This window comes from Mycteria americana, chromosome 23, assembly GCF_035582795.1.
Source record: "Mycteria americana isolate JAX WOST 10 ecotype Jacksonville Zoo and Gardens chromosome 23, USCA_MyAme_1.0, whole genome shotgun sequence".
NCBI classification, from domain to species: Eukaryota; Metazoa; Chordata; class Aves; order Ciconiiformes; family Ciconiidae; genus Mycteria; species Mycteria americana.
In genome coordinates, this window is record NC_134387.1 from 4,590,696 (window position 1) to 4,613,137 (window position 22,442).

General features: G+C 39.5%; 2 protein-coding genes across 16 annotated transcripts in view; one reads left to right on the plus strand and one right to left on the minus strand.

The window, feature by feature from the left end:
- CDCA2 (cell division cycle associated 2) overlaps positions 1 to 10,430 on the minus strand; it is a 58,010-nt gene extending 47,580 nt beyond the window's left edge. For 6 of the 14 annotated variants that reach the window (XM_075523667.1, XM_075523668.1, XM_075523669.1 and 3 more), the window contains exons 1-12: positions 10,150 to 10,366; positions 8,656 to 9,245; positions 7,995 to 8,125; positions 7,231 to 7,384; positions 6,196 to 6,398; positions 5,116 to 5,194; positions 4,022 to 4,257; positions 3,566 to 3,653; positions 2,830 to 3,050; positions 2,314 to 2,392; positions 1,627 to 1,676; positions 396 to 539 (exon numbers count right to left, since the gene is read on the minus strand). In XM_075523667.1, the coding sequence (XP_075379782.1) occupies positions 396 to 539; positions 1,627 to 1,676; positions 2,314 to 2,392; positions 2,830 to 3,050; positions 3,566 to 3,653; positions 4,022 to 4,257; positions 5,116 to 5,194; positions 6,196 to 6,398; positions 7,231 to 7,384; positions 7,995 to 8,125; positions 8,656 to 9,184 (1,914 nt within the window). In that variant the 5' untranslated portion in view covers positions 9,185 to 9,245; positions 10,150 to 10,366. The other 8 variants (XM_075523665.1, XM_075523675.1, XM_075523671.1 and 5 more) reach the window with 8 other exon arrangements.
- A 206-nt stretch (positions 10,431 to 10,636) lies between these two features.
- On the plus strand, positions 10,637 to 19,903 carry KCTD9 (potassium channel tetramerization domain containing 9). Of its 2 annotated transcripts, XM_075523496.1 has the most exons (12): positions 10,637 to 10,770; positions 11,980 to 12,101; positions 12,767 to 12,810; positions 12,989 to 13,085; positions 13,608 to 13,666; positions 14,285 to 14,413; positions 15,048 to 15,115; positions 15,218 to 15,313; positions 15,752 to 15,901; positions 16,274 to 16,379; positions 16,654 to 16,787; positions 17,612 to 19,903. In XM_075523496.1, the coding sequence occupies exons 1-12, from the start codon at positions 10,657 to 10,659 to the stop codon at positions 17,726 to 17,728; spliced, it is 1,236 nt and encodes a 411-aa protein (XP_075379611.1). In that variant the 5' UTR covers positions 10,637 to 10,656; the 3' UTR covers positions 17,729 to 19,903. The 2 variants fall into 2 exon arrangements, with proteins under 2 accessions (XP_075379611.1, XP_075379612.1); XM_075523497.1 differs by lacking the exon at positions 14,285 to 14,413.
- Positions 19,904 to 22,442: the final 2,539 nt, after the last annotated feature.

Consider the following 22,442-nt stretch of genomic DNA (forward strand, 5'->3'; position numbering starts at 1 on the left):
TTACAATACTTAACTAGCATATAACTGGGCAAGTTCAAAGAACTATTACTGCATACACTTGGTAAGAGAAGAACCACAAACTCATTTTCTGTCCCCAAAGACTGAAAAGTGACACACACATCCCCCCTTCACCTCCATAAAGTTTCCTTTTTGCCCTACAAGTCTTTAAACCCTGCTAGTCAGCCTTAACAAGCAGTAAGAAAGAGGGGTGTGGTAGTAAGTTAGGAAAACAAGATAGGCATGAAGAAGAGAATACGGGCAGCAACAGGAAACATAACACCCTTTACAAAGTCTTTACTACAGAGATCAAAATAATCACGTAAAACACACAAGAAAGAAGAGACATTTTGAGAAATAAAGGCAGTATTCACCAACTGCAGTGGGTGATCACTTACCTGTGTCTTTTTGGCAGCAGATGTAGTTATATTCTTTTGTCTTTGAAATGTGTTCTTTCTTGGATTTTTAGTGTCTTTAGCATTCTTAGTATTTGTGGCTCTTGAGATGCTAAAATCAGTCCCCTCTGAAATGGTGCTACACTGCTGAGGAACATCAATTTTAAGTTGGTGGAGTGCATGTGTAGGTGCACATGCATACACTTTCTTTTTTAAAATATACACCACAGTCCAACAGTCATAAGGATCACATTGTAATTAGTCTCTGTTATTTCATATACGAGGCCATAAGAGCTAGACACTCACAGTTGGAAATTAAGATTTATAGCGCTAGTGTCTTCACACAGTACAATATAGTTCTATTTGTCCAAAAAGGACATTCTAAAGAGAAAGTAGTAAATTTTCATCTTAGCTATTTCTTTCAGACAAGATGGGTTACTTTTTTCATATTACTTTTTTTTTGCCTTCTCCCTCCAATAAAGCACACTAGAACTGTACAACACTAAAGTCTGAAAGCACTTCTTACAGAAACTGTTGTACAATAAATTCTATGCACCTTAAAATTCCAGCAACCAGAAGAGATATACGTATGATATTCTGTCTGCCTTATAGCTAGCAGACAAAAAGGTTAACAAGACTGAAGATCTTTAGCACTGGACTTGGGAACACAGCCACAGTTTCAGTGATACCGAAAGTCGTCACAAGTTGCAGAATAAACTTCACTTTATTAGCCTCTATCTCATGTACCTATAGCTCAAAGAAATTAAACCAAATAGAAAAATTAGACAGAAAACTTTGTTTCCCATCTCCTCCATTTTCTGTGATTATAACTTTTTAGATTCCCATGAGTGAAGCCCCTGATCCTATGAATGAAAGTCTATGAATAAATCTCTCCTAAATTTTGTCAGACTATTTGGGAAAGCTCCTGGAAAATTCAATAAAACCAGTAAATTTAAGTATCAGGTTATAACCAAAAATGTTTTAAATAACTGGAAAACCACTTCACTCAAAAATGAGATTTCCTTAAGACAATTACCTGCACTAACATGAGATATTTCCATACACCTGGATATATACAATCCTCATAGCTGAGGCTGTAAAAACTCTTATAAGCATCAGGAGGTACAAAAGATAACAATTCTGCCTGAAGAAGTAAAAAAACAAACAAACAAAAAAAAACCCACCCCAAAAAAACACCAAACCAAAAAAAACCCATCGTCACTAAAAAACTTACCTTCCTTTTAGTAGAACGAGTTGTTATCATATCAGATTTGTCAGTTTCTGCTATTATATATGAAGAAAATAAGAATATTGATTCAGTTTCAGCACAAAAAGTTAATTATCTTTTGAGGAAATTATCAACATAATTTCTAACATTATGCACAGCATGTTTAGTCATCTTAGTCTTGAGTAACGTTTTCTGCATAAAGGACTATCAAACATGGCAAGATAAGAAAAACTTAACAGCTTGCTTTACAACAGAGGAAAACAAAACTTGTAAGGATTGGTGACAAAGTAATTGGCACTTAACACAGCTTTCATAGAGATACAATCACACCCGTTCACAACCCCCTTTCAATTTTGTTGTTGTTGTCTTGCTTGCTATTTTAAAAACATCAAAATTACAATATCAGAATCAAGTTAGTAAGCCCAGTTACTTAAAGCAGTAAGTCTAATTAGATCAGCCACTTTCACCAGAAAATACCAGAAGGTCAGATAACATCCAGTTAACCTAAACAACAGGTAAACCCTGCAGCTACTGCAAAGACCTTTAGAAGAAAGCACGAGCATTTAAATTTTAGCACAATTGAAATATATCCCCTGTATAAAAGCAAACAAACAAAAAACCCCTGTGTCATCTCTCAATTTTCAGATACAGAAAGATGCCTTATCTAATGACAAAAATACAAGTTGGGGTTACCTTCTGCATTTTCAACAGGTAAGAGGTCTTCTGCAGCAACAGGACCCTCCAGTAACTCTTGAAGAGGCTCAACACATTCCTTTAAAAAAAAAGTTAAATTTTTTAGCAATATACTATATCAGATATACACTGAAAAACACCTTGTCCATTAGTGTTTGGAACAGCCAGGCAATTTTATGCTTTTCCTTAAAAAATGCGGCAGTTCATTTGCTATATATGGCAAAAATAAATAAAGTATCATAAGTATATTCATAAAGCCAAAACACAAACGTTTCATGGGCTACCAGTACCCAACTTTAAACACAGCTCTACAGGCCAAAACGCTATTTAGAATTTATAAAACAAAAGAAAAAGTTCTCAGTGCCATCCTAATGCTTCAAGCAGACTGTATTTTAATATTTTAGCAACGTCTTTTCAAAATCAAGGAGACTGACGAAAAAATTAAACAAAGATTGAACATTCACAAAGATTAAGAGGCTGTTTTTATAGCTTAAAAAAACACAACAAAAAACTTACATCATTGCAATCAAAGTTCGGCTGGGATAATGGTTCTTCAATGAGACTTGACCTTGCAAAAGGGCTATTACTTTGCAATTCTGGATGACGGACTGGTGTTGCTCCTTTGCGCAACGGAGTATTTGCAGGCAAAGTTTCGTCAAATATTTCTGGGCTTAGAACTTCTCCAAAAGTAACTCTTTTCTTCTTTGGCTTTTCAGAGCTATGTCTTTCAGTTGTCTCTATTGTAATAAAATACATAGACAGCTTAGTGAATTTAATAGCAGAGCAGAGACTTTTCCAGGTCTTTTTATGGGTCTTAACATTCTCTTAAAAATCACACTCCCCCCAACCACACAGCAAAATACCACCTTTACATGTCCTGTGGCTTCAACCAGAATTTTCAGTGTAGCTTTATTACAATACCAAGAATTAAGGAAGAAAGAAATAGAAGACTAGAAATAGATGACTAGCTGTTCCACAAGTTCCAGTTGACAAGTGTAAAATTTCTTGAAAAACAGGTGATTCTATTCTGGTATTAGAGGCTTTCTGAAGTTTTGGTGTGGGATTTTATTTTTTTTTTAATAGACATTATTTTCCTTGGCAACCTTATTTTCCACTTCAGGCAGTAGGATGCCACACGTGAGCTACTTCAGTGGCGGTTAATGCATATCATTCTTCAGATTTAGCGAAGTTGCAAAACCTTATGATCCCATATAATACTCTGCCTATTTAAAAAACAAAAGGGGAATCTGACCTGTTTGCAATGCTTCAAAGATTTTTGCACAACTGGAGACAGTGAGAGATTCACCTCCTCCTCTGTCAACTGCATCGTTCGAGTATTCCTATCAAATTTAAGTGATACAATCAATACCATTTAATTAAAATATCGTCCTTGTTCAAATCAAAAGTGAAAATAACTTTTTCTGTAAGCAACATTTATTAAATCAGTCCTATTGTTTAAAAAACCTACTTGTTTTCTAAATGAATAAAACTCAACACCACACATATGGATCTTCTCGTAACATGAATGCTTCAAACAAAGCTTCCAAGATGACCAAACAGCAAATCCATCGCTAGCATTAAATTATTTCTGAGGCGTGTCAATCAGTCAAAAAGTATTTTTAACCATGATTCAAATTCTGGTAGTTCAATAATGACTGCAGAAGTTCATCCTTAGTATTAGTACCTCCATGTAAGTCAGTTAACCAACCTTCATGCTATCCTTCAGTTGCTTCACTGGCGTTTTCTTCAATACAGATCGCAGATGGGAGCCGCCCTGTGTGTGTTCATTTAATGGAATATTTCCCCTTTGCAGTGGTGTGATAGGTGGCTTGCTTTCATCAAATATTTCCAGGCTCGGTTCTTCCACAAAGCTAACTTTCTTTCTGCTGAAATCTGATACAACATTACTTCTAACGTCTTTAGTGATGTGGTCAGAACCGAAATCTTTAGAGCAAGTAGACAGAAAGGACAATTAAAGACTGAAGTAAAATTGAGGAGACTATAGTATTAGCAACATGAACTATAAATGTACACATCTCCATACATTCTGTGCATCAACATCACAAAAAAAGCCATTCGTTTCTAAATTTCTATTATTGTGCCACATTTACATTTCATATTTTGAGACATTTACAAAACATACAAAAGTAAAAAGGGAGCACTGCATGAAGGAAAAGACATTTTGCATAAGGATTTCTCTCTCATCCATGTAAACTGGGGTGCGGGGGGAGTATTCTCTAATGTACAGAGGGACTCTGTACATTAACATCCCTCTCTCCTTCACAAGCATGAACTACTCAACTATACGTTTCCCTAAAAATGGCCTGACTAGCAAAATTAAGGAAAACTCTAAGCAATAATTCCCAGCCTGTGTCTCAGTTTGAGCTTGCTTTTGCTATCAGAATCAAACTGCTAACATACCACCCAAGAGGCCCTACCCCACCTTCTGAATATTTCAGCTCCTCTCATAAAAGCTATTTCCTTCCTATGAATTGTGCTTAAGTAAAAACATGTTTGATGCTATGCTGTACTGAACAAGCTCTGAATTCAGTTTTTAAACTGGGACTTGAGCCTCCTCTGCAGCAGCACGTGAATAGATCGTTATTGGCAGTACTTTTTTTTTTGTCCCCCCCATCAGCCTTTATGTGAAAGTTATATCGGGTTTCTACTGCACTATAAATTGTAGACAAGACTACAGACATGGGATGACTGCTTGTGAAACATTTCCTTACAAATATTCTAAGTATTTTTACTTTCTAATAAGAATATAACAAAGATTACAACAGTGATGAATCCTCTTACCATGGCCTGTTTCTAAGATATCTCTAATTGGAACAGCCTCCAATGACTCAATAGGATTGTGTTGCTCATAAACCCATTCCTAGAGAAAAAGTTACAAAATTATATATATATATATAGCATCTATTTATATACACACCCCCACAACATGATAAAGAAATTAAAAAACTACTTGCAAATGCTGCCTTTTAAAATAGCATGAACTACAGAGTTTTTTAATCCCGTAGACAAAGATTTCAGAGTTTTCTCAATCATCCACTACTTCAGTTGAATTTATTTTCCCAAAACTCCAAGGCTAAATGCTTAAAAGGATTATAGACGTCAGAAATGAAAAAAAAATAGCATGAAAAACCTGTACATTTTAATCACTAATTTAGGAAGTTTCTTCCTAACATCCATATAACTGTTACACTATCGCAGCTGTTTTACAACTCAGAAGCTGCTAGGTCCAGCAGCATCAGAGGATACACCCAGCAAAATGGACCCCATCTTCACTGTTTTTATATGTGACACCAATAAAAGGATCACCAGAGATATTTATATAGAAGACAAATTAACTTCTCCATCTGTATACAAGTACATCCTTTTTTTTTTTTTTTTTTTGCATGGAATATCAAATAACTGCTGAACAGATATAAGATTAAAAATTGCATTCAAAGTCATCCCAATGATCAATAAAGTTGGTTTTGACACCTGGAAAAAGCTGTATTTGCCAGATCTGTGAATTTCACATCTCACATAGTTACAGCTGCGGATTCAAAAGAATTAAGACGTATTTAAATTTTATTAATAGAATAAGCTGTCCCACGTGATTATCAGAAAAGAGTATAATCTCATTGACTAGAACAGCTTATAGCATCCACATTGAACATTTGCATGTAAAAGAAAACTGATTGCAGCCGCAGAAGAGCCAGCAGCAGGTATCTGAGGTTAGGCTATATTCACTGTCAGTCCAAATGGATCAGCGTCCATGCCAGATTTTGCTTCCCTTGACTTGTCATAATAAGACGTAAAATTCTTACAAAGGAGATTTGCTGTGCTATTTGTTTTCTCCATGTTCTTTGCCCACACTTATATAAGTACCTTTGAAACAGCAGCAGCAGGTTCGGTGACAGTCACATCCTGGTGTGAAGACAAGATGGTGCATATCTTGGTATCAGACTTACTGCTGTTGGTCAAATTGTGTCTTAAATTTTCTTTTATGTCAGCTCCGCTGTTGTCTGACATGAACTTTTCACTCCACTGATCCATGTTCCACTCTTTTGTAAAAGGTACTTTGTTCTGAGCTGCATCAATTAAAAACAAAACAAAAGAAAAACCAAACAACAAAGACAAACTTCAGATTTTTCAATGAATGCTCTTTTTGTGTTTCTTCACCAAAAGGATGGTGAGATTCAAAAAGCTAGGTAGCTTTCTAGTCAGGAAAAAGAAAAATACATGCATTTCTTTTTAGTTCTACTTTGAAAATAACATTACCAAATCTTCAAAACAAAGCAAGTTATTCTTTTCATATAAATGTTAAGACCACCAATACCGGAGAAGTAAAGCGTTGTAGTTTGTTTTACACGATCATCTTCTCACAGTTAACACAGTACTGCCCTGACTTGCTTTTGCAGTATTTACTATTTTCATTAAGAAATAAGGATGTTAACACCACAGTAATGTAACATGATTTCTAAAACTACTGCACTTCGAAGTTATTTAAAAAAAGTTTGCACATCACAATCAAGAGATGTAACAGTTACAACAGCTAAAACCAGTTGTTGTAAAAACCATTCTCAGTTTAATGGAAAAAGTATGAAAACACTAATGCTTAGTGAAAAGTAAATTAAAGGGTATATGTCTAGAAAGTAAAACTAAGAAAACAGTCACAAAAAAGTCCAGTCTTCATTTTTCTTTGGGGGTTATTCTGAGAAATCACTATTCAGGATGCACTAAGAAATAAGATAGGTTTAAACAAACAAAAAACCTCAAACCAAACACAAAAAACTTGTGCCAACCCTTAGAAAGGAAATTTTTTTTTCTTTTATATTAAATGTTTGTAGTTTTGTACTTTGGGGCCTAAATGAAGACCTAATGTTGAAGATAAATCATTGACCAGAAATATAATCAACTTACAAGAGCCTGCTTCCTGGGAAACATCATCCACTCCTGACAGTCCAGAGAAGCCAGTCTCCCCTTCAGCTTCTTGTAATGATTTAAAAGATGTTTGAAAGGCATCTATTTTGTCTTTCAATGACCTGACATTTTCCTGTTTAAAAGGACTAACCTGCTAAAATAAAGTTAACCTCATGAGATTTTTTTTTCTTTCCAGGATGACATGGCCTTTAATTACTTTGTATTTGTACTTTGGCATAAAACAAACTCAGAGAAGAAGCAAATCTTGTATTTAATCTGGCTGCAATTTTAGTTGTATGATAAAAACATGCAAAAAAGGAACTGTATCAAGAAATCTGTTAAGTTTTACTGCCTTTCATAATCTGTCCCTCTAGACCATACTCAGAAATTGTTTTCTGACAGTTTATGCCAGTTTAAGAACAAATCTGATTAAAAACCAAGTCACTTATGCTAGTTACTTGTTGACTATTTACTTCACTTTGAACTATCAACACTTTAATTAGCCAAACATCAAGCATGGCAAATGCAGGAAACCACAGGTTATGGTAAATAAGTTAAAATTTATGAGCAAGTGGAGAAAACACTCCAGACTCTATACAAACAAACCTGTAACATCCCCTTATTCTAAAGTAAGGTGTCCAAGGGCAGTCAACAAAATTAAGGCCATGGTTATTCCTTCTACTGGCTTCTTCCTGAGACTTGCCTTCTCTTTCTACCAGTATATGGTGATTCCTGGGGGGAACTACACTGAGACAGACTCTCACCTCTGTAAAAGCTTCTTTTTGTCTGTTGCTTCTCTGTTGGGCAAGGTATCGAATAAGGGTGTTATTTTCTGGTGACCCCCGTACTCCAATTGCTGATCTTCGTCTAAATTTTAATGAAGTTGGAGACTTCCCTGAAATGGGGACAGGAGGAAAAAAAAAAAGAAAACAAACAAAAAAATTTTTTTTGGTTAAGAATACCTACAGCTTTAAAATGGTATTTTGTTTCTTTTTGTTTTAAGAATGATTTATGCTATTTATGAAAACATCCAAAGTTAGCTGCTCAGCTCAAGAAACCTTCATAAGCAAAAGCGAAGTAACTTCCTAAAAGCAAGTTAATATTTAACTAAACTATATACCAAGTGAGGAGCTGTCTTTCTTTTAGTTTTTCAATTGCTGTTTAAGGAACTGTCTACCAATAGTTGCAGAATTTGCCTTACTACCCCCTTGTGAAACTCACTGACACTTAATCAACTGGACAAAAAAAAAAGTTAAATAGGGAATTAAAGCAACATCCCATCAGAGTCCTACCCTTGGACATACTCAAACTCAGCCAGACAACCTGAACCTGACCTTAACTGAAGCTTTTGACAAGAGGTTGGACCAGATGACCTCCAGACATCCCTCTGAGAAGGACAACAGTCATTAGTCACTCCCGCCTTACCTATAGATCGTTTAGTAAAACTGTCTTGAGTAATCCCAAATTCAGCAATTGTTACAGCTGCAAAATGAACAGGTGTTTTCCTCTGTTCCTCTGACATTCCACAATCAGGTTTTTCTTCTGCTTTGTCCCTAGTAGGTGTCAAGTAGCATTCATCCCCCAAAGAAACAGGTCTACTTCTTGAAAAATTTTCCTTACTGTTCGAAGGCAAGGTAGGTTCACCAGCCACATCCCCTTTTAGCGCATCAAAAAAATATTCAGTGAACTGACAGCTAACGCCTTCCTTGTCATGGTACGGTTCCTTTTCAAGGTCGTTGGTGTATCTCAGGGTGCATTCTTGCAACTGTGCCTGGTTCCCATCACTTAAATTCTCCTTCTTGGATGCCTTTACGACTTTTGATTTAGTCACTTTGCAAATCTTCTGGTCTTTTAACAGATGAGGGAAAGAGGCCTTTTCCTTCTCTTCGGCATATCTACTCTCATTTTCTTTAACTTCCAGGGGAGCACGTATATTCTTAGATTGCCTGTGCATTGTTAGTGATTTATTTTAAGAAACATTTAGTCAGCCTTTGCTCTCCAGTAATTACAGATACCTATCAAAAAGAAAAAGATATTTTAATAGGTATTTGGTAAGAGCAAGAGCTTGCTACCATTCTCAAACTTCTACCAAATCTAGGTTTTTCCTGGAACAAGGTGTTTAACAGTGTGGTGGAAAGGGAAAGTCATTATCTCCAAAAGGCTACACAGAAAGGACACAAAAGGCTAGCACTAGAAAGAAAAATGCACAGCAATATAAACCTGCAACAGAGGTGTTTCACGAGTAAGGAAAGGCAAGGCTATGCTTCCACTCTTTATCAAACTTAAACTTCATGTCCGTATAAAATATCATAAGCACAATCACACTGTGATCGTTTTGCTGTAAGTGCTGCAACAAGCATTTGCAATTTAATACCAACTGGAAAATTTAAGACGCTAACATTCTTTGCGTTTAGTTTCTTGGATTTTAAGTTAAGCACATAGAATTCAATAATGTCAGTCTGAAACGTTGGTTCCACAAATATATACATTTTTTTTTGTATTTTGCATAACACGAATTAATGTTTTTAAGTCCACACTAAAAGGCGGTGCCTGGACAGACGAGACGGGACTGTCCGAGGGATCCGTGTCCAGCACGGGCCGCTCCCGGGGCGCACCCCACCCCACGTACCCCCTCCCCCGGCACCCCCATTCCCTCAGCACTCGCCCCCCTGCACCCCCGAAGCGCACCCCACTCCCCCCACCCTCACCAACGTCCCTCCTTCTCTCGCAGCCCCCTCAGACGCCCTCCCAGCGTTCCCCACTCCTTTACATCCCCTCACCAACGCACCCCACCTCCTTCCGCCCCCCCGGCGCCCCCCCCACACCCACCCTCTCCCCGGCTCACCCCACCTTACCGCGCCCTCTCACCTCCGCCCTCACGCCCGCCCCAGCGCATCCCCACAGCCACCAGACCCCCACCCGCCTCCGACATTCAAACCGGGCCGCACTACTGTGTATTCCTCCGCGCCCTCGCCCCTCTCGCCCACCGCCCACCAGGCACCACGGCCAAAGGTGGACGGAAGGGAAGCGGCTCACGGGAGCCGGTCCCGTGCCGCCCCCTCTCCGGGCGCCGGCAGGGCTTCACGGGGAGGGGGGACTCTTTGGCGCCCTGCGCGCGGAGGGATCACAAAGTGCTGCTCGCGCGCTGAAGTACCATTTTGAAAAGAAACGGTCCATTCCGCCAACGGCACCACGTGACAGGCCGCACCAATCAAGGGCGACTCTACTTCCAGTCACGCTTTATGCTAATATCGGGCTTTACTCCTCCCTTGATTGGCTACCTGCGGCGCCACTGCCGCCCCGCCCCCCCGCCGCTCCGTTGGCAGTTCCCGCCCAACCCGCCTACCCGTCCTTGCCCCGCCACTCCGGCGGAGCGCGTTTCTTATTGGACAGCCAGCTCGGCGCGGCCGCGATTGGCCGCGGCTCATGTCGGTCAGCGATCGCTGCCTTCCGGGTTCGGCAGGAGGAGCGGGTGGCCGCCGCCGCCGCAGCATGAGGCGGGTCACGCTGTTCGTTAACGGCAGCCCCCGGAACGGGAAGGTGAGGGGCGGGGAGGGGGGGTCGCGCCCTCGGCGGGGTCCCGCCGCCCGCGGGGAGGTGCCGGCTGCCGCGTAGCCCGCGGCTCGACCCCCCCGCCCGCTTCCCGAGCAATTCCTCCTCCCTTTTCCTCGCCTCAGCCGCCGGGGCGGCAGCCGGCGGGCAGCCGCTGGCAGGGGCGGAGCGGCGGTGCCCGTCTTTCGGCTCCCGCCGCTGCGGGACGGGGCCGCCGCGCCGCGGGCGGGGCTCCCGCCTCTGGTTCGGCGCGAAGGAGCATCCCTCAGCCGCCCCTCACGGCCCCGGCGCCCGCGGCTGCGGCAGAGGAGCCTCGCCGCTCCCGCCGCCGCCTCCCCGGGCGCGGTGGTGTCTGCGGGGCCTAGTCCGTGTGTGCTGAAGTGCCCGGCAGCCCTGCACGGCCTGCGGGCAGCGGGGTGCGATGCACCAGAAAACAGTCCGCGGCTGCTGGCCTCTGCATGTGAATGCTGAGGGGAGTCGCGACAAGTCGTGAAGTTCTCGCTGGAGTCGCGGTGATAGTCGCCTTCGTGTCACTATTGATTCAGGCCCTGCTATACATGACCTAGGTAACGGTGGGAAGCATGTCGGTGAAATGCTGCAGGATGTCCGGTCTCTGCCGCGTCGAACTAATGCTGCATACGGACACTGTTGGGGAGCCAAGAAATAATCTTGCCGAAACTCTGCTCCCTTTTTTAAAGCCTGCGTAGTAATGTCTCGAGAGTGGAAATAGTTCGATTTCTAGCCGCAACCTGTGCCCAACTACATAGGAAAAGGCCCTGCAATGCAGTTCTACTAAATGCTCTCCATGATCTCTGATTTTCCCATCCACGTCGCTGGAGTTAAGGCAGTTAATGTGACGGTACTTTAATCTTTGGGTTTAGAGAGGGCAATAAATCCAGGAGAGACATGGAACAGAACAAATAGCAGTATTTCTTCAGAGAAATAAATACTTGAATCATAATATTCTTACAGTACCAACACTTATTCTTTCACTGCTGCTGCCACCTCAGTACGTTGAGTTTGAGTGAAAGACATGCAAGTCGCCCCATTTGAAGGCAGCTGTGTTTCTAACATCAAAGTTGGTCCATATGTATCTTCTTCTGCCCTGCAAGAAGATACTGATAGCCCTGGTAATACGTCTGAAATGGCAGAAACTATGTGAACACAGTGCCTATAGCTAACCTCTCTCTCCCACAGGTTGTGGCTGTGTATGGGACTTTATCAGATTTGCTGTCTGTGGCTAGTAATAAGCTTGGAATAAAAGCGACCAGTGTTTACAACGGAAAAGGTGGACTCATTGATGATATCGCTTTGATTAGGTAAGGCTTATCCAATAAAAGTCCAATCATGGATGCAGATTAAGAGACTTACTAGCCTATTAATCCTCTGACCTTAATCAATAACCAGTGCTTTCCTTAAAAACAGGTATTGTTTCCAGCCAGTATGCCCAAAGGTGCTTTCATGCCTCAAGGAAAAATAATACTGTCTTTTGAACTTCAAAGCATTTCTAGCTTGATGAATCAGAACTTGATACAAGCTGCACTTTATGCCTTTTAACATCCTTCTCTGTTGATTCACAGTGGAATGCATGTACCAAGAAAATCCCACCGTTCTAGTCAGCACTTGGACGAGGTTTTTTTGAAAAGGAGACAAACTCTAGCATTGCTTTGGCTTCATAGAATACTCCCAGAGTGGGGAGAAAAGCAACTATTTTGTAAAACTAAACTGGTTGAGTAACAGAAGTGATCCCTACCTGGTTGATACAGATAACATCTCTAGTGACGTCAGCTGTATTACAATCCACTGGAACCTGCAAAATTAAGATAAAAATCGATACTGAAGTTCTAACTAATGGCAACTGATCATCATTTACCTGAAACTAATCAGGAGGGGTTCCCACTGTCAATTAGATGCACAAAAAATTATGATTAATTTTTATTTTTTTTTTTCCTCCTCCTCTTCCCCCTGCCCCCTTCTCTCTCAGGGATGACGATGTTTTGTTTGTCTGTGAGGGGGAACCATTCATTGGTAAGTCTCTAATTCTTATATTTAACCTTTTGTTTAATGGAAAGAGGTTTTGTTTTGCTTTAATGTAAATCTAAAATTTTATTTTCTGGTGTTTTCAGAAGATGCCTCTTACCATATGGAGGATTCAGAAATAGTCACAATTTTTTTCATAATTACTGTGCATTTCTCATGTGTGTAGATCCTCAGACTGACGGGAGACCTCATGAAGAACTAACAGGGTCGCACACAGATTGGTTAACACTCAATGTCGGAGGCCGATACTTCACCACTACACGGTAAAAATGCAACTAGTTGGTTTTGTTCTTAAGGGCTTGATTTCAGTAAAGTAGTTATAGGAGCTGGTAGTGTACATTCAGTTGGTGAGGCTTCAGATGGTCTTGCAAAAGAGCTAGAAAAATAACTCACTGTGGAGTAGGAGGTCTTTGACTTCTGCAATTTTCTCTGTATTTCGTACTTGCTACTCCAATTTTTGCAACAAATTAATTCTTAAAACAGTTTATATTTGAAGTAAAAGGGGCGAAAAGCCTGAACAGGCCTGGATTTATCCTTGGAATATTTCAGTTAATTAAGTACTTTGTATTTAAAACACCTTTACGATACCTCAGGTGAGAAACGTGTTTTGCTATCACACTATATGAAGTTAAATCAGTGCAGTGTTGTAGCTGTTGGAATGCGTATCACACACTGTTATTACCTTCAAGCTGTCAAGGGCAGAAAATACACTCCAACCAGCAAGTTTGTTTCTTGAGCAAAACATTCCATTGTAAAAATAAAATTGCGCTGCCTTTGTTTTCTAGGAGCACTTTGGTTAACAAGGAACCTGACAGTATGTTGGCCCACATGTTTAAAGATAAAGGTTAGTATATTGAAATAAACTCTCTGTTTTAAGTAACAAATTAGCAAAGTAGGCAAAAGGCACTATCGAGTTGACACTTTTGTTCATAAGTTAAAATATCAAAAGTATGTTAAAGTATCAAAGCAGAACGTATAATCTTTTTTTTTTTTAATAATTGTTTATTTCTCTGTTGCCCACGTAATGCTTATCTTCTCACAAACTGAAAATATAACTTCCATCCATAGTTAATATTTTGGGGTCTGTGTGTGTGTGTTTGTTTGAATTTAGGTTTTCATCTTATTGTTGCATCTTGCTCAGTTTTGTCAACAGAATCAATGAGCAGAATCAATGAGCAATGAGTGCACAAGGCAGCCTTTAGAAATGGGGGCAGACTAAATCTTAATGTTGCTTTTATTCTAGCAATGATTGTAATGTATGTGATAAAATGTTTTAGTTATAGCAGGAGTGAGTTCATTTTAAGGTGATTCCCCCCGCCTTTTCCTTCCTTTTCTCTAAGAAACGCCCTTTCAAGTGGAATGTTTCGTAGTCCAGTACACTTTGGTAATAAAAATCTGAAACTGAAGCAAATGCTCTTCTATTAATATATCAAATTTAATTATATATCTGTTGTGGAAACAGATGCTTGGGGAAATAAGCAAGATCATAGAGGAGCATTCCTAATTGACCGCAGTCCAGAGTATTTTGAGCCAATTTTGAACTATTTGCGTCATGGACAGCTCATTGTAAATGATGGCATTAATTTGCTAGGTAGGTATTATCTGTATGACATCTCCTAAATTATTACTCTTTAGAAGTTAAACTTTGCCCTCAGGTAAACATGATAAAGTCAGTTGGACTTTCGTACGTCCATTTAAATGTTTGGGATTTTTCTTTGGTGAATTTATTCTCAAGCATTGCAATTCCACATGCTTGGTTTAATGAAGATATACTCTTTAAACTTATTTGAGAGCATTAAAAATACTCCATACTGGATTAATATCTGGCTGTAATTCTGGATTTGATCTCTTTAACCTAATGCTGGTATTGGAAACACCCTTTCTGAGTTATTTTTTCCTTTTAGCTGCAAGCAGGCTCACTTTTCCTCTATCCAGTTACATCTAATATAATGTATGTGGTTGTCAGTTTATGCATTTCTTCGAGACTCCTTAAACTTTAACAAGTGATATATTCATCTTTGTTAGCGCAGCTAAAATGTATAAAAGATAGAACAAGTAGGGAAAGTCAATTGAACTGGTGCTCCTCCCATAGCAAGGATGGATTAACCCAAGCTTTTTGGCATGTTCTTGGTGTGGCTATACACTGCCTTCTCCGGTAAGGGAAGAAGAGTGCTCTCTTGTTTAACGACTCCCTGTAAATAACAAATACTGCTTTGTTTTGTTAGGTGTTTTGGAAGAAGCCAGGTTTTTTGGTATCGATTCACTAATTGAACATCTAGAAATAGCTATTAAGGTAACTTGTTTTCTTTAATACGCAAATGCACATGTCCGATTCTTCCAGGCAATATATCATTTAGTCCTATCTGTATTAGCTTTTAAACAACTCTCTCAACAGAATTCACAGCCAGCTGAGGATCATTCTCCTATATCTCGAAAGGAGTTTGTCCGATTCCTGCTGGCGACCCCAACCAAGTCTGAGCTGCGATGTCAGGTGCGAAAATGCAGACTTTGTCTGGATCTGTAGTGGTGGTGTCTGGTGGTGAAATATCCTGCAGCATCATGTGACACATGAAATTCAAACAATTTGTGCTTTTTAATTGAGTTTTGACTCCAAGCTGTGGCAGAGTGACCTTAACATGAAATTCAAGTGTGCTGTTTGGGCTGCTTTCCTTGTTTAGGTTGAAGGGGAGGAGCAATTTGTTAAGCTATTCTAATTAAATGTAAAATGCACTAGCATAGCCAAGGGCAATGCTTGATAGCTTTGCATTTACATTTCATTAGTCTTACGTAGTAGAATAGATGGTCTTGTGTGTGTGTATATATCTATATCTGTGTATATTTATATAAACATGTACATATACATGATTCTCATAACTGTTTTGCGTTCAGAGCTGCAGTAACTTCTTGGGGTTTATCGTTTTGTTTTTAGGGTCTCAATTTCAGTGGAGCAGATCTTTCACGTCTAGATCTTCGATACATAAACTTCAAGATGGCTAACCTAAGCCGTTGCAACCTAGCACATGCCAACCTGTGCTGTGCAAATCTTGAAAGAGCTGACCTCTCTGGATCAGTGCTTGATGTAAGAATTGCTGCGTCTTGGAAAGTCTGGGCTGTCCTTTAGTTATTTTAAGGGAAGAGGAATTGGAACAAGCAGATAAGTGTAAAACACATAGTTCTTCAATATTGTCTGCAATTGTTCTACTTAGATCACTTCAAAAGCTTTTTGAAGCTATCTTAAGTTAAAAAAGTGCAGTGGGTGAGAATTATCTGCCTTCCCGATGATAGAGAAGAAATAGTATAGCAAGTTCTTATACTTCCTCACAGGAACAAGGCTGTTGTGCTTTAATAGAATTCACTTCTGAAACAGAAATGAAAACTATACTCTCATCATTTTTGGTATTTTTAATCTTTGCACTTCTATGAATCTCACTAACATATCTATCTCTGTCAGTGTGCAAACCTTCAAGGGGTAAAGATGCTGTGTTCCAACGCAGAAGGAGCATCTCTAAAAGGGTGCAATTTTGAAGATCCATCAGGCCTTAAAGCTAATTTGGAAGGTAAGAAGTTTTTGCCTGTTAGGTACTCTGTGGGAACTGAACTGTGTGTTTGTAAGTCTATATGGCATGTGAAAGGTTTAGCTATGGTTTGTACAATCCATGTTTTCATGAGAAGAGGCCACAAATACCGGACTGAGTGTGTCACCGTATAAGCGTTAAATTCCGAGTTCCACCTTGACGTCTATCAATTTATATGGCTCTGAGGAAGCATCGTTCTGGAGCTACTGTGTTTCTGACTGTTTTTTGTCATAAAATTACTCTTTGTGTGTTTTAGGTGCTAACCTGAAAGGTGTTGACATGGAAGGCAGTCAAATGACAGGAATTAATCTAAGAGTTGCAACGCTGAAAAATGCAAAACTAAAAAACTGTAATCTTAGAGGAGCAACTTTGGCAGGAACTGATTTGGAAGTGAGTTCTTATGATTCATTTTCTATACTAACTAGTCAACTGATAAAATTTTGGGGATTGCTGGCTTTTGGCTGAGTTCTCCAGCTTCAAACTAGACAGTGCACTAGTCTTTTTTTCAGTCTTATGAAGATACAGATGATCTAGGAAATCACATTTCATTCTAGCCTCAGTTTGGAAGATGAGTCTAAAGTCTTGGATTTGCTAGCACCTCAAAGCCACAGGAAGGGCTTGTATCATCTCAGAAGTGATGCATGGAAATACTGCTAAACTTAATTCTTAGTGTGGTGTGAGACCATGCCATCACTGAAGAACTGAAGAGAAATGCAGTTGCCTGGGTTTGTGGGTGTTCTTTTTGATCCTGGGATATCATTTTTAGAGTAATGATGGAATCTTACCTGACTGGTGGCACGTGATACACTGCTGTCTGTTACTTAGAAGGACAAACTAGTTCATTTTGCAAGCTTTGTACATGGCTGTTCTTCCTCAAGTACTAGAGAAGTATTCAGAGTAATGTCTGGTGAGATTGCAAGAGGCAGCTTCTTTCTAGCTTTGTTCAGCAAGCACTAGTAACTCCTGGAAGATAATTTGATATAAAGAGTGTAAGTAAGTCTTAACAACTTAAAAATAAATCCAGCTGTTACTGTGATAAGGAACTACTCTCTTACAAGAAGTAACTAAAACTCTAAACTAGAGTGATAGACTAGAAGTTTACACTGAAATTTATGGAAGTATATGTGGTTTCTGTATAAACGTAGTTAAGGTAAAGTTTTGAACTAAGTTCTGGGTATATTCAATTAACATTTAATTTTTCTTTTACCCTTTAGAATTGTGATCTGTCAGGTTGTGATCTACAAGAAGCTAATTTGAGGGGATCTAATGTAAAAGGAGCTATCTTTGAAGAGATGCTGACACCTTTGCACATGTCTCAGAGCGTCAGATAGTGAAGAGAATATGCTGAAGAGGAAGGATCAAAACATTCATTGTGACTTTCTTCACCTCCTCCCCTTATTAAGTTAGAAGTAATGGTTATTAGACAACTTACATTTGCAGTAGTGCCTAAGTAAACTCTTCTTTCGTCACTTTGGGGGGGGGGGGAGCTTTTGTTTAAGAGGTGGAAACAGTGTCTGTTTCTACCTTTGTGAAGAGAGTGAGGAAGTGGGCTGGTTTTACAACCAGAACGTGTGGCTGGTCGGGGGGGGGAGGGTTAAATAGATTCATTGTTTAGCATTGCCTCACTTTGGAATGCATTTTAATTTATAAAGCACAATATATGCAATTCTATTTATTAAATCTGTAGCTGCAATATGAATAGAAAATGTTATTCACGTATAGTAGCAACGAAGTTCAGGTTTACAGTTAGACTAGTGTATTTACAGTCAGTTTCTTCATTCATGCACAGTGTATTAAATGACAGATGTGGTTTAGACAATGTCCACAGGATGTTTTCAGGTACTCTTTTCTTCTGGGGTGAAAACAGTAGTTAACTGTCATCATAGGTAATATATTGCCTTGTAGTAGTTTGAATGCAGGTATAGAACAGCTTTATTATCTTTTAAAATGTGTAGTGGAAGCTGCTTCCACTGAAGGGGTCTGCATACACAGCAGATTTAGTTATAACTTAAAACGTCCCTGTTCAGAAATTGGATGGCTTATTTAATCCTCTCCAAATTAGTGTGAAATTGCACTACTGATCACAGCTGGTAAGAAAAATTATTTTGCATTCAGATGTCCTAACTGCTCCAAACTGGAGTACCTGTAGTTTTTTCATTCTTTGTGGGGAATTAAATGTACATAGGAAAATACAATACTGTCACCAAAGTAGAGATAAGCACTGGGGCCACAGCACATGCTCCGTCCTCCTGTCATTACTCCAGTATATGAATAAATGGCACCTGTTTCCCCTCAATGTACTATGCAAATACTCTTGTACACTGAATCCTTGAAAGCATGGGCATAATCCTTTTCCCAGCCGGATCTTAGTATTCCACTTTGGGCCTGCTTAAAGTGGCTGTAAAAGCGTCTTGCACAGGGCAAAGCGCCCTTTCCACAACTGCTTTACCTGTGAGCAAATAGGGAACTACGTGACTTCTGCAGTGCAGAAAGCCTCACAGCATCTCTTTAAGTGGTGGTGCACTTCATCTAATAAGCTGTTTCCACTGTAGTATCAATCTAGTTCTCATCTAACAAAATGTTTATTTTATACACAATCAAAAAGCACATGAAGAAACTATACCAAAAAAAAAGGTGCATCAAGAACTCTTACCTCAGATGCTTATTTAAAACACCCCAAAGTTAAAACTAACCTTGAATCTAAGGAAATACAGCTATTGCTGGAAGTTCAGAACCAACGTATCCTAAAACTTACAGAATGTGACACTGTTAGCAGTGGTTTGAGTTCCGCAGTCACTTCAGTGGGTTGCCTTTTACTTGCAGTGCAGATTTCCAGTCCTCTGTAGTTGTTATGCAAATGCTGCTTTGCCATCAATCCAGAAAGATTAGTTCAGGACCAGTATATGATTTGTTTGGGGGAATTGCAGGATTCTCCCTTATTTTCAAGTTGGGTTGACTCAGGCATATGACTTGAACTTCCGGGACTCAAAATCCTCCAGCCATGTGGTTCAGAATTGGGATTTTATTTCTTCCTGGTTCCCAGGCCTCTTGATCTGGCTCTAGGACAACACCGTATCCTTGGTGAAATACACCTATAGATTCAAGGGAAATATTTCAGTGTGATTTTGGAGTCCTTTCTCCCACCTCATCGCTTTCATTGAGAGTGATGTATATGTTGCAGTAGAAGAAGATTCCTAGGGCTAGAGAAATAAATGAATTATTTTTCTTTATCACATTTTGTAGCTGGCAGAAGTAAAATATTGTATGGAAAAAATCTATTTTCATAATCACTGTGTATAAAATATATTTGAACTTTCACTGAAGCACTATGTTTTGAATAATCACAGCATGTGGCATCATTCATTCACAGATGATTTTAAGGTACCTCTTTTGCTATGACAAAGCTGTTATGAATAGCCCAAAGCGGCCTGTTCTGAAATTGCAGGCTCCAGCCTAATTTAAATTGCGTTAATAAAAGTGTGAAATACAAAAGTGTCTTGGTTGCCTTAATTTAAAAAAACAATCTCAATCTTCTCTCACTTCTGGGGGAAGGACAGCAAGTTAGAAGAAAATGCAATTTTGAACTTCGATGGCTCCTTGTATACAAACTTGAAAATATTGTAGCTATAGTTGGTTTTGCCCTTCATGAGACCTTGACTGTCACCTTAGCCTGGATTTGTATGTAACCAGTGCTTTCTCAAATAGACTACTTACTGTAAACTAGGAATTATCCATGCTTGAGTACTTACTTTGGGAGAAGACTGAGTTTTAGATGTCTTTACTTCTGCACAGGCAATTTGCACTATGGCACAAAGCAAAAGAATTTTTGCTTTCAAGCATAAAGCTTACCTGCTAGAAAAGTAAGTAAGTGTACCTTGTGTAGTGGGGATTGCTGCAACATTTCTGATATGTTCTGTTTAAGAACTTTCATGGGGTTTTTTTTTTGACTTGTCATTCATCTGCAACACTTTTCAGCTTTTCTTTGTCCCCACCCTTCATATTTGCTTAATAGGAGTCAGAAGTCATTAACCACAATTTACATAGGTATGTACACTATTTAAAACACTGTCCGCATTAGAGATTATCATCACACAGCACAAGCAGCTGAACTGTGTCTTACTTAAGAAGGAAGTGCTCAAGCACTTCCAGAATCAAAAAACCTGTCCTTGACTTTGGTCTATAAAGTGCTCATGATTTCAGTCTAATAGCCTCTGTGGCACAACAGTGATAACACAAATACAGCACATCTGCACCAGTGCTGTAGAGCATCCCGAGAACAAAATCGGAAAAAATCTAGTTCTTTCATCAGTTTCTCACCTCCAGTACACTTCTTTGGGTTAGGAATGCTGTCTAAAAAGCCTAAGAGACTCAGTCGGTTAGGATATGCCTTTCCAACGCTTCTGATAAAAGAGAGGTCTTGATTCTTAGAATGGGGATCCATAAACCCAGGTTTTCCTGACAAGTCCTAGACTTCCATGTAGGTACTTAACAGCAGTGGCAGGCATTAAGATTTCTCTCCCCAAAACAGAAAAACTAGTGCACTTGAAGGTCTGGGAGCTCTTCTGAAAAGTCTACATCAACCATACTCCAGTATCTGAAAACTAAAAAGTCACGTGATAAAAAAACAGCTTCACATTTCACTTTTTTTGAGAGCACAAAGCTGGCACCTCCCTGACAAGCCCAGCCTGAAGCACTCCCAGACCTTGGATCAGACTTCCATTCAGCCTCTGCCTCTGCCAAAATCAGAGTAGTTTGTTGGTTTCCGTTACACAGGGCTGTAAAAGTATTTGTGGGCAAACAAAACCAGCTGTAATTTTAACCTCCCAACTCCTTTATGTAACTTATGGCTGTGGCCTAGAGTTTAAGAGAAGACATGGAACAGCTCACTAACCCGTGCACTTACATGCTCATGCTGACGTGCTTTGGTAGGTCAGCTTTGTAGCTATAACAGAAACCTTTGGAGAAACGTAGTTGTTGAAAGATGTTAAGGGTAGGCTGTCATTAGACCTACCTTAAAACGGTGGGTTAATAAGAGGTACAATTATTGGGCTAAGCAGGCCCCCTTCCCTCTTTAAATGTCATCCCTCAGGACGAACAAACTCTTCCGTTTATCTTTAAATAACCTTAATTTTTGCTAGGCTCATCAGGGAAGGAAGGAGTCTTAAAACACTGGTACAGGAAAATCTCACTTCTAAAGTGATGTGCCTACGCTGAAGTAACATTTACCCACTGAAACAAACTATTTTCACAGCTTGATCAGTTTATCAGCTGAAGTTAAATGTTGGCTACTCTTGCCATGAGTAGGAGGAGCATTAGAGCAGGAAGAATTACTCTTTGCTAGAGTCACTAAATCCTCCTTAAATTATTTACTTATTAAATTACTTTTAATCCATTAATCTCAGAGAGATCATGGGGGCATGAAGAGAGAATGTTTGAAGAACACTAAAATGCTACATTCAATTGCACATAAAACAGTGCAGAGCAAGTCAAAATAGCTGCCAGGTGGATTAAAAAAAATTAGATTTCTGCAGTCAAAATTACTGAATTTAACTTCTGCATGCAAATAGCTATCAACCCCTTTATAAAACCGCAGTGCATAAACTCTCAAGAGCAAAGAACTCTCAAAGTACTTCAATGCATACATTTACACACACACGCACACATATATATAAAAAGCACAAAATAACGTAAGTGTCTGGGAATCCTATTCATGAAAGAGGCCCCATCGTGACAACAAAGAAGGTCCCTTCCCCAGCGTATTTACAGTCTAATATACTTGTCCATTTGGTCAGTTTAATACTGCTTTGCATTTTATAGAGCAAAAAATATCAAGGCACTGTAATTTAAACATTAAGGAGGAGGACTTTCAAAGGAGCATGCAAATTGCTCTGTGCACTTGTGCAATCATAAGCTCTTGTTTATGCACCAAGGGACCGTTGCCTTCATGCCTGATATAGAGACAGAGACTACGCTGAATTCCTCATCCATTGCAGCTCCTGTAACCCCCTCTCAACAAATTCAAACTCACCCAAGAACTTTTACTTA